Here is an 11,595-nt window from a genome sequence, read left to right as displayed (position 1 = left end):
AAAAACTCAGAAAATGCGAATTTGGTATTTAAGACGTCCTTCCATGAACGAGGCTTTGTAAAGGACGAGGCGCGTTATAGCACAAGGGGGGTGGGAAGACGGTAATTATGTCTATCCGAAACGACGAAAGTTGAATCCATTTGGATTCCGTATGTTCTGATATTCATTCATTGGTCTGTAGAGAGCGGGATACTCTGCAGGCGGCTCTTGGGGCAGCCCGTTGAACATGCGTTGCTGCAGTACTTGAGGCACTGGTTGATGTATTGGTTGATATTCGGGAGCCAACGCAGGGAGCTGCGGTGCGCCTGGCTGGGGAACCGGAGGAGCGCCTGGAGGGACGAGTCTGCCGACTGGTGCTATGTCGTGAAGAGGCTGCACTGGAGGTGGCACTCCGGCTCTAAGCGCCACCAGCCGCCGTTGAAACTCTTCACGATACAGTGCTCGAAACTGCTCTGGTAGTTGTATCGGGGGCATTGGGGGTATCAAGGGTGGGTCCCCACCATCCACATTTCCCAACTGTGCCGCCATGCGTGGTAGAACATCTTGACCAACGACCTGGGGACCGCCAGCCACGGCAGCAGGTTGAGCCGGAGGGTTGATGAAGGGATGGGCCGCATGACGCTCCCGCGCAAGACGATGGAGGCGATCGATGCGATTGTTCATATTATCAAGAATATCCGCAGGAATGCCAGGAGCGCCCTGTGCCAAATTACCCTTTCTACGCTTTTGATCGTCCCGCAGGACTTGTTCTGAGATGTTGATCTTTAACGCGTCCTCGGTCTGCATAGCACGAATATTAGAGATGACCTCGGGCCAACAGATTGAAGTTGAAATGGGCCGTAACAGACTGATAATCAAGAGTAAACTATAAACCGAAGAAACAATGGGGTAGAAGAAAGGACTTACGATATTAGTGTTGTCTTTTAACATTTTCTGGCGAGCTGTCTCTTCCGCTTGCTGTACCTCTTGTTGGTGACGCTCCTCGGTCTTATCGAACAGCGGACACTGGCCATTTTTTCCGCCTCTTGAAGAATCATCGAAATGTCTGTAGTCGGTGATAGTCTGGCGACAAACATAACACTGCAATGTATGGCATTTGGTACAAGAAATCTTATTGCAGCCGTTCAACTTCAAATAAGGATTTTGGCCTGTAGCTAAGGTGTCAGTTGGATGCCTATAACTTCTTGAAAGTATGGGGTCTTTTACATTTATTGCAACGCCGGATTAATGCCGCGCTCATCGCCTCCTCAAGAACGTGTCGAGCGTCGAGACCGTGGTCAACAGCGGCCTCGGCACAAGTCTTTGGTATATGTGTCTCTTTACGGCACAGGCGACAACTGACCTTTTCACAACCCGGGTTGACGCAGGTAAACTCCTTGTCAATCTCAACAGGGGGGTATTCTGCTGCATATGGGCAGAATGGGCACGTCTCGAGGTTCTCGATGCCTGCCATACGTAACACGGCCTCCTGCTCAAGCCGCTCCAAGGCCACACGGAGCTTCTTATTAAGAAATCGCTTTTTCTGGTCTATGGAGAAACCGGCCTCGCATCCGTCCATAGACATACACGATATTTCGTATTTAGACAGGCCAATGTTTGTCTCCACCTGCGATCTCATGCAATTCCGACAAAACCAATGAACGTCCTCGCCATCGCAATGGATCATTCGGTTGAGAGGGAACTCGTCGAAACAGCAGCCGCACTCAACTACCTCGCCGATCGACTTCGCATGGGCAAAGTTTTTCTCCTCTTCTGCCTTGCGAGCAACTTCTGCGTCCTTGATGGTTTTCAAATCCCTGGCGGCGCGTAATTCGTCGATTGCTGCTTTCTGGTCGTCGTTGTACTCGCTCATGTCAAGATTCTCAATACGAACTGGTAAGAACGATACTATCGTTCTTGACGCTCGCCGCTTTTCCGTCCAAGGAGGTCTTGCGTTATCCCAGTTGCGGATGGCCTCATCCATCTTCGTATACGTCTCGAAGATAGATCCTCCATTGGCGCGCAACAGGTTCTTGATCACTGGTATCGGGACTTTTGGGAAACTGGGATATGTTAGTATTAGACCTAGAACCAGAATTTGCCCGTGATAAGAGCATATTAGTAATAAAAAGCAAGAATAGTATGGACAAGTAAATTTCGACATACTGTGACTATGTTAGCTTCTGTAGCATAAAAAGATATGGTCAAGATGTCTCGAAAAGAAGGAGGGAAGTGATTCTCTAGACGCACCTCAGAAGCTAAAAAGTTCTTTGCCATGTCTGTATAGCATGACTTCTTAACCGTAGTTACACGGTAGTCAACTTGCTCCAGCTTCTTTCTGGTCGCTGTTATGACAGCATTTTCGGCCTTTCTAGCTTCTTCGTCCTCATCGTCAGGCCCGTCCTCAACATCGCTATTGTCGTCCTCCGCTCGCTTGCGCTTCAGATCACGGGACCGAACCGGATATTTTTCGCCCTTCTCCTGTCGATCAAGAATAGCGCCAATGGTAAAATCCGAATCGTATTTATTTTCAGCGACAATCTGGTCCAGATAGGTTGGACAAATATCAGGGAACACAGATTTGACATGGTCTTTGCAGGTGTTCTGGGCTGCTAACGATGCTTCAAAGTGCTCAGGATGATCTACGAGATTTTCGAAGTCTCCAATATCTTCGTAATCTTGGAGATACTCAAGGGGATGGTCAGCAATCTCCATCACGTCTTGCAGCCCATCTTGGCTGTCTATATCGTCGTCTATATCATCATCTATTATGATGGGATTCTGTCGTCCTGCCATTTTGGCGTTGACACAGGTTTGCGACACGGGGAAGACAGGATTATGGACGACCCCAAGTCGCTTGGACTTGCGACGACGAATCCGCGCCCTTAAGCGACCGGCAAATACGGCCTTAGATAACCTTTGGCCCATACGGATTAGTGCTTGAGCAACAAGGCGGAAATGCATGGCGCGCTTGTGATGTAAAAATATAAAGACAAAGGAAAGAGCAAGCCCGAGTAAGTTTCAAGGGGGTAGTGTAGAAGGTGGGCAGTCGCAAGACGGAAAAGTAATACTCAACATTGGGCACATGTCTTAAATATCGGAGACAGAAAGAAGAGGGAAGGGGGAAGGAGGAAGGTGGAATGGGGAAAGAGTATAAACTTATTAAAACGTTTAAGCACACAGGGCTGAGATGTATGTACCTACTAAAAGGTATACATGTACCTCTTTACCTGCGCGCGGGCAGAAGAAGCAGTTGCTTACTTAAAATGGAAAGTTTGACCCAAGGTTAGATCATATGTGTATAAGTACTGTAAGGTGCTTGCAACTTAGTACTGTAATATCTAAGTAGTACCTTGAAGCGAGTGCCGATAGACTGCCGATAGTCTTGTTCAGGTAATTCAGGTAACCTTTGAGGGGCATTTGGGTATATGCGAATACAGTGTGTACCTCCCTCTGTCAAGGTTGGATTGGTAGACAAGATATAAGACTCGTCCGTGCGAAACACCAAGAACGAGAATATTAAAAGAAATAGTTGATCAAAAGAAGGTTTGTTCCAACTCGGGGTAGGATATTTCGCGCATACGCCCACAGCCACATACGTACCTAATGGACTAAGTATGTATGTTGGTTGTGGGTGATGACTCTGGGAAGTGTCCGATTGTGTCCTCGAGTGGGTAGGATTGTAGCGAAGGAAGAGACAAACAAAGTAGGTAGGCAAAATAAGTTGGGAAAATGGAGTAGCGCTACCAACAAGCCAGACAAAAATATCAGTGTATGCACTGTTCCCGGGCCGTTAACGTGGTGAGGAAGGCTCGAGTTATTATTTCCTGGGTTACTTGGGTGCCGAGTGTCAAGGGCGCCATTTCGCCAATTATGTGTGGGTGAGTGTAAGAAAACGTCACTAATCACGGTTGACGATGACTCGAATCAGGCTGCTGGCTGTCGAAAGGAAACCCCGCTCTCTGAGATGGCAGTAAATGGCAATGGCAATGGCAATAGCAATCTCAATAGAGTACTACACCTGCCATCAGAGGTAGCCAGTTCCGTACCCTTACTTCGATGATCCGATAATAGGATGATAATTCTGTAGGTAGTCTTACAGCGGTACAGCGGTACAGCAGTACAGCTGCTGCGCTTTGAGGGCGACCGGTCGCAAAACCTACACTTATCTCATTTCATTGCCATCGGAATGAAGATGGTTTAATAAGATATGTATGTTAGGTAGGTAGTTATATACAAACAAGAATTGGCCAGGTATGCGAAATGAAGGTACGTGATACCACCGAGTTTTAGTTAGATAGGGAGATAGGGAGATAGGCAGGCCAACTTAATTTGAAAATAAGTTGATAAGGTTTTTTTTTTTGCTGTGGAAGGGGGCGGACTGGGGGAATAAATTGAGGCTCTGGTAAGCAGGCTATCCTTTTGTAGCCTGGTCGAAGGTTCAGCATCTGCACAATGCTTTTCACATCATATCGCCATATCGGGAACTTTTTGCCCTGGCTTGGAGCATTGGCTACCTAGCCTAAGGTTGGTTACCTCTTTTCTATTCTAAGCCCGCTAACTTAAAACCGATGCTCGTCAGGCATATCCCAAAATAAAACACCAGTTGGTCGTTCTATTATTACATGCAGATAGCCATACAACTTAACGTTGATTTAGCCTTCATGCTAATGCTAACTTACATACAAGTCAATTCCTAAAGCGCACCTAAGTACATACATATAGTTATTCCTACATGTGGTTACATGTATGTACATACTTCTAGCCTTTCCCGAATCCTTGGACCCGATATGTGTTAGGTACCTAAGTAGCGTGGTAGTGTCGACAAGGTTTATCCTGCAAGATTGTAGATCACTTATATTTCTCCTTCTAGCACTCTTCATCGAGGACATTATTAGAACAATCTATACAGCTATTCCTTCCTTACTTATATATGTGCAGTAATTCCCTAGAGAAGCTGTCCTACTCTACGATTGCCTCGGTAGCTGCGGTCGATGAGTTCTGGAAAAACTAGCGACGGGAAGATGGAGGTATTACAAGGAGGCCATGCTTCGGCTTGTTTAAAATCCAGGGATAATACACACATTTTTGTTAACGTATTAGTAGATATTAAGTTATGTAGTTAATTGACATCGGTTATAGTAACTAACTCGGCTAGTCTCTTAGTTCTTATAGCCTCTTAATTCTTACAACAAATCTATCTTCCCCGGGCAAATCTCTCATGCCATTTGCCCTTTGCAACAGGAGGTGCTGCCACTGCTAGTTCTGGGGCAAGCTCGATTGTATCGTGGATTGTTGCGATAGCATTTAGGCTTGCTCTCGGTACCTCTGAAGACGAAGGGGTTGTTCCCTCAGAAGTCTTAAGTAAGATTAAAGCATTTGATGTGTTTTTCTGACGGAGACCCCATGATTGAGTACCATTTTTTAATATTGCCGAATTCGTCGAAGACTCTAGTGTTAAACTATACGACGTAAATTGCATTAGCAACTTATCAAGAAATCTTTTAAATTTATGATTTACTAACACAGGAGGCGTGTCTGATTCTAGTAGTGTAAGCAGCTCAGGGGGTAACTCTAATAGCTTATAGCCAACTCCGTCGGGAGCATGATTGAGTGATATGCCTCTCTCTCTTTGACTAGACATTATCGAGATATCGAATAGCTACGTCAAGGCAGCCTGCATATATTGTAATTATTTGGTCATTAGGCGGGTGGCGCGGTTTGGCAGTGGACTGATGTGTAATATAGAAACTGCTGTTTGTCGAAAGGACAAAGTTGGAGAATGCCCTGCTTCTAGGTTAATTCTTATGTAGCAGTGCGAATTACTCTAGGTACCTCATAAAGTGCCTACATACACTAATATATACCTAGAGATAGGTAATCTAATAAGAGGTAGGCTGGTGCATGCACCTAAGGTTGCTAAAGTTACATAAGGATTTCTTGGGGGATAAGGATAAGGTGGGGTTAAAAAATCGAAACGCGGTTTCAAGTTGTCGCGTTTGTTCGGCAAACCTACTAAATCCCCGAGGGACCACAAAAAAATAGAAACCCTACCCACTTCCGGTCTGATCCTAGTCTTAGCCGTCTCTCGTCACTGACCGCAAATGATGCTTCCCACAATAGTACTACTCTTGGAGGACTTCGAGGCTGTTGTTGTGCATTGCAATTATTGAAGATCCGGTTTTGGTCTTTGGCGCATTTATTAATTCTCCTTATTCCCCTCTTCTGCTATATTGCATGCATCATTTTTTGTCGCGGGTGGCCTTGTGTACTATCAATTTAGTCTAGTACTTTGTTGCTTGCTATCAAAGTAAACAATCGACTGCAGCTTTCGACGCGTACAAGAAGCCAGCCTAAACTTGTTTACTAAAAACGAACCTGGTCCTAAGACGTTTGCCTCGTTTAACTTGTCCGCCGGGTCTCTTTGTCGACCTCCTCACACTCGTTCCCCCTGTCTGGAGCATGATGCGACAGGCCTACTGAGGCGGCCATGGTTCGCGTCACCGAGGAGCTGGCTCTATCGCCAGATCATCTCACTCTTTACCAAGCTACCGACCCCTTACTAGGTCATCTCCCCTTGCTCATACTTCACGGACCATCCACAACCGCAAATTATACCTTAAACAGTTCAAGAGTCCAGGTTCACGTATATACCCCGGCCGGTTTCCAATCTTTTCCCCGACTTACCATATCCCCGAACTCGCCTTTCTATAATGTCGTCAACTATCTACCCCGCGAGTTTCAGGGTGACGAGGTCTATCGAGCTTTGGCCTTCGGTTTATTCAAATATTTTCAGGAGTTGCCCGAGCATGTCAAGGCCCACGTTAGAAACCAATATCCCACCATTCGAAATCGCCGACCCGGTTCGTTGCCCTTGCTTTTCAGTGAACAACATGCCGCCGATATTGCTAAGTCGATGGTCAGGGCGGATACTGCCTTCGAAGTCATTCAAAAGCTGCAGTCCGCCCTTCAGACGCAACATATAAATAATATCGACATTGATCTTGTTTTACCACCTGGATCCATCAGTCCTCTCCAGCCTATTGACTTAGAGGACCTTCCCGAGGATGAGGACGATATTTTAGATCCAACCTTGCGACAGTATGGCATGTACACGCCTATTGTTAAGTTGTTCGGTGAACCCGTCTTCCTACCGACTTCGAGATTACGACGAGCCCCCTCCAAGCCGAGCGCGTTGAATAGAACAAGGTCTTTTTCCAAACAGCAGAAGGCGGAGTTGCGGCGGAAAATGGACGAGCTATTAGAGACCGAGGAACGCTACGTGGCGAAGATGGACGAGCTGGTGAATCATCTTGCACCCGAGTATAGGCAAAAGGCCAAGGAGCAACAACCAGGCAGTTTTAGTCCTTCGGAAGAGGACGTTGAGAAATTATTCCCTAGGTCGGCCGATCAAATTTTACAGATTAATACAGGTTTCATGCAAGCTCTGCAACAGATCATGGAAGATACTGAAGGAGATGCTGTGAAAGATATGGAATCTGGTACTGCTTCCTCGAGAGTAGGCGTGTCGGGAAGTGTGATTGGAAAGGCAAAGGATGCAAGCGGAGCTGTGGCAATGGCAAAGGCCATGCTGGAATGGTTTCCAAAGTTCACCGACTGTTACCAGGACTATATTCGAGCGAGTCAAAACTTCCCTCAGCTAATTACATCCTTTATTAGCCAACAATCTAGCTTCTCGCAACGAGTAGCTGCCACTGGAGAGCAACACCTTCGATCTACTGTCATCGAGCCTGTCCAGCGGTTGCCACGTTATAGTTTGGTCATTGACCAAATTGTCGGCTCTCTACCAATTACCCATCCTGCGCTCCAACCTATGTTGAAAGCCAGGGATATCATCGCCAACATCTGCTCCATGGATGACCCGCTCACTGATAAGCCTCATGTTAACACACGCCTACGTCACATGATCGAGAGTTGGCCCATCGACCTCGAACCGCTTGGGCGGCTAATTGTCGCCGCTGACTTCTCTGAGATACCGGCTCCTTACCAGCCTGGTGCAGCTACACAGCTAGTTTCAAGCGACCAAACCGGCATTTTCCTACTCTTTTCAGATTGCGTTGTGATCGTAAGAAAAGTTTACGGTGCCAACACGTCAGCACGCGACCTACTACGTGAGATTGACAAGCCATCGCCGGCTGGTCTATTGGTTTCCATGACGAACGCGGCTGGTGGCCCAGGTTCCTACGAGCTAGCATTTGCCGGTTGGCACGCTTTAGCCGATGTCCGGTTTACAGAATCGTCAGATGGGCGTATGGTCTGGTTAACTTCGTTAAAAGAGATGAAGGGCGCCAATGCCGGTGAATTTGTCACGAGCACGGCAACTACTTCGCGGTGCTTCGTGCTACAGGAATTGTACGAAGGCAAAGCCGCAAAATGGAGTGAGGAGGTCGTTAAGGCTAGAGTAGAAGGCAGATTCTCCGAGAAGGAGCGTGAAGATCCTTGTTGGACTCTACGGTCTATAAGGATGCCTGATACTGGCCTGGGGTTGTTCGCCGCTGTCTTTCAGGAAGGTCTGGATCAACTGATAGAAGGTCGGAAGGAACCGGCCCCTGTTCGTATCGTTATAGACCATGAAAAGGGTACTAAAGGCGCACCTGTCGGTCACTATGGCGTAGAGATATGCTCGGATGTAAAGACGGGGACGGGGAGCATGAGGAAGGTGATGGTCATCACAATAGGACTTAATGGGAAGAAGGCGACCGACGAGATTGGGCTAGATGACTTCCTCCCAACACTTGCTAGGAGAGGTATGTTTTCGTTGCTGGAGAAATGCGGAGGTTTTGCTAATGGAATCGTAGTTATTCAGCTTCTCAGTACTCAATTCAACGTCGGAAACCCAGGACTGACCGCTGCGATGGTGTCATTTCACACAAAAGTACTTCGGGGTTTAAGTGTCTCTAGCAAAGCTGAGAAAACAAGGTCCTTCCTAGCTACATCACCCGTGAAGTACCTTTCAAACTTCCTGAGCGGGAGCAGCAACTCGGATACAAGCAGCGGCCACAAGCATCAGCGTACATTGACGGGAGATGCCCCAATACTTCTTCCTAGCCGACTCAGCCGGTCTAATAGCTCCGTTGACGCGAACTCGTTGCATGGCTCAACCAAGAGTAGGGATGGAATTCGGATTGGGGGAACCGATGATGATCGACCAGAAAACCCATTAGTTCGGCTTGAGCAAACCTTCACTGGCTATATGGCTAGTCTCCAGGCACGCAAAGGTAACTTTATTGGCCGAACGCTGCTCAACAGGTCTGCTGTTGATGAACTTTCCGTGAATGATCTCTACAACAAACTTATCGAAAGTCCCTTCGATATTGAAACTTCATCTGATTCCACCCCTGATGTCATTTTTGTTGCCTTCGAAAAGTTCGTGCGCATCGCTTGGGGAGAACAGATGGGTCCCATTATATCGCTTAAGGCGCTAGACGCTCTCCAAGAGAGAGCTTCAAAAAAGCTTCCTGGAGACTTCGCCGACTTCGTTCATTTCCTCTTTAGAGACATGGCACCCCAAAACCGAAGGGCCTTTACTGCTCTGATCAAACTACTGGCGGACCTCCTCGACGGTTGCGCGAATGATAGCGACAGGGGAGCTCTTACCTTGGCATTTGCAGAACTCCTGGTCGATGATGGAGATGCGCATAATTACATTAACCTGCTTGATAGGCTTGTCGAAGATTGTGACCGAATATTCGACGACGGGCCAAGCGGATTCAGTATAAGCATTGATCAAGCTGAGTCTATCTTCGAATCTATGAATTCGACTACTCGCAGTGTGAGATCGCATACCGGATCGTTTGCTTCGAATACATCCTCTATAAGAAGGAAATTTGGGCTCGAAAACTTTTTGACAAGGCAAAGTAGCAAGAATGAGATGGATACTAGACCATCTGTATGGCGTACTCTGAGCAAACACAACAGGAATCCAGCTACCGGTGAGACGACCCCGACTTTGGCTAAAAGTCCTGTGATTAGGACAAAGTCCGAAATTGGTACACCGTCTAGTCCAAATAGAATAAGGCGACCTGGGTCGCGCGACAGACCTCCCATCACAGGTGCCTTCGACGATAGTTATTCACGGCCAAATAGTTCACAAAAGCTCGAAACAATTGGGGAGCCTGAGACTGAGGAAAATTTCCTTAACACTCCGAGGAGGAAACGTCGGAGCTCACTCTCAGATCTTAAGAGCCTTATGGAGGCAGCAACCCTCGAGGACGAACCGCTGCAACCTCTCTCCCATATGAAGCAAACGTCAGAAAAATTCAATTCCGGGCCACGTATTCCTCCGCCATCCAAAATCCCAACTAGCCCGCCCTCGCAATATAGCAGCCTAACTATTCGCTCGTCCCGCCAAAAGGAAAACGTTGAAGACCCCTTCCAAACCTCGAACGAATCGCCGAGGAAGGGGCATGCCAAGATGCTTTCAACTTCTAATATCCCAACTCTAAGACGTGAGAATAGTTCGGCAACTGAATCAACCTCTAGACCTACTTCTAGCCCAAGTAAGTCTCCGGGGAAGCTTCGATTGCAGTCAACGCAAAAACTCCGAGAGCGTTTGCAAACGGAAAAGAAAGCTATCGAGGATGTAGATGCCAATTTGCAGTTAGAGCTCTCAAAGATCGCTGCAGATATGGCCAAGGTCAACTCATCTCTGCCACGTACCTCGACAATTGACATGAGGAAGCTATCCGCCAGCCTGAGAGCCCTCGAGGACCGTGTTCCCATGCTTGTCGCGCAGTTGTTAGACCGACAAGACCAACTCCAGTATGACATGGACAACACTGTCAGGGCGGCCGAGGGGAAGGTCAGAGCGATCGATCAGCTGTACAAAGAGACCATGGCGGAGAACGAGATACTGTACGAGAAATTCAACGGCGAACTAGGCAAGATCGTCAAAGCGCTTAAGGGCAAGGGGCGCGATGACAAGGAAGACATCATAACACGCATGAGAGACTACAGCGAGGAGACGGCCCGCGTGAAGCGGGAAAACGCGCGCCTCCGCCGAGAAATGGCCAGCTTGCGGGCCCTCATGAAAGGCGGCGGCGGCGGCGGAGGCGGTGGTGACGCCTAGAGGGACGTCATGTATGAAGCGGGCTCTTTAGGACGGCTGGCGTTCTGGCTACTTTGGGGGGTCACGAAGAGATTCATCGCGGGCGTTGCGAGGCTGGCGTTGTCATCGTTGTATAGGAGCTTTTATTTCTTGTTCTGGCAGAGCGGCTACTTCTACTTCAACTTGAACTTGACGATGCTTGTGGACGGGTATATGTGTAATGAGACGAGAACGAAAAAAACGAGAACGATTCTGGTACGACTGACTGACTAACTGACTGACTGAGATACTCGGCTTGGCTTGGACTAACCTACGCTAACGCTATGCGGGATGGATGTTACGAAACGAGATGATACGAGATGAGATGGCACAAAACCCAAGCCCAATCCAGTAATTAATTATTATAGTATAGATGAGAAAAGTACGATTGTAATTGTCGAGTTTTTGTCACTTCTTGTGCGTCGTTTGAGGTCGAGTAAGTAAGTAATAGGTAATATAGGACATTCTCGGTTGAGGAAAGGAAATGAAATGAAATGGAACATGAGAAT

General features: G+C 47.6%; 3 protein-coding genes across 3 annotated transcripts; 1 reads left to right on the top strand and 2 right to left on the bottom strand.

The window, feature by feature from the left end:
* Positions 1-111: 111 nt before the first annotated feature.
* Positions 112-2,943, bottom strand: F4817DRAFT_314665 (uncharacterized protein; the record flags this gene model as incomplete). Its single annotated transcript, XM_049300440.1, has 5 exons — positions 112-780; positions 907-1,148; positions 1,207-2,042; positions 2,128-2,144; positions 2,230-2,943. The coding sequence occupies 5 exons, from the start codon at positions 2,941-2,943 to the stop codon at positions 112-114; spliced, it is 2,478 nt and encodes an 825-aa protein (XP_049160440.1).
* A 2,066-nt stretch (positions 2,944-5,009) lies between these two features.
* F4817DRAFT_333795 (uncharacterized protein) lies at positions 5,010-5,943 on the bottom strand. Its single transcript, XM_049302800.1, has 3 exons — positions 5,835-5,943; positions 5,505-5,766; positions 5,010-5,441 (listed from the first exon to the last, which is right to left on the bottom strand). The coding sequence occupies exons 2-3, from the start codon at positions 5,621-5,623 to the stop codon at positions 5,177-5,179; spliced, it is 384 nt and encodes a 127-aa protein (XP_049160439.1). The 5' UTR covers positions 5,624-5,766; positions 5,835-5,943; the 3' UTR covers positions 5,010-5,176.
* Positions 5,944-6,014: 71 nt separating this feature from the next.
* F4817DRAFT_63789 (uncharacterized protein) lies at positions 6,015-11,255 on the top strand. The gene is made up of 2 exons (XM_049307708.1): positions 6,015-8,747; positions 8,799-11,255. The coding sequence occupies exons 1-2, from the start codon at positions 6,470-6,472 to the stop codon at positions 11,066-11,068; spliced, it is 4,548 nt and encodes a 1,515-aa protein (XP_049160438.1). The 5' UTR covers positions 6,015-6,469; the 3' UTR covers positions 11,069-11,255.
* Positions 11,256-11,595: the final 340 nt, after the last annotated feature.

Source organism: Daldinia loculata (assembly GCF_022478755.1).
Source record: "Daldinia loculata strain CBS 113971 unplaced genomic scaffold F4817scaffold_16, whole genome shotgun sequence".
NCBI lineage: Eukaryota > Fungi > Ascomycota > Sordariomycetes > Xylariales > Hypoxylaceae > Daldinia > Daldinia loculata.
This window is presented reverse-complemented; position numbering and strand designations above follow the sequence as displayed.

What these genes read in the sequence shown, in the direction of transcription:
- F4817DRAFT_333795 (XM_049302800.1), bottom strand. Translation starts at nt 5,623, where the DNA reads ATGTCTAGTCAAAGAGAGAGAGGCATATCACTCAATCATGCTCCCGAC. An exon ending in GAATCAGACACGCCTCCTGT is followed by an intron (nt 5,442 to 5,504) that starts GTTAGTAAATCA and finishes TACGTCGTATAG; the next exon opens with TTTAACACTAGAGTCTTCGA.
- F4817DRAFT_63789 (XM_049307708.1), top strand. Translation starts at nt 6,470, where the DNA reads ATGGTTCGCGTCACCGAGGAGCTGGCTCTATCGCCAGATCATCTCACT. An exon ending in CCCAACACTTGCTAGGAGAG is followed by an intron (nt 8,748 to 8,798) that starts GTATGTTTTCGT and finishes ATGGAATCGTAG; the next exon opens with TTATTCAGCTTCTCAGTACT.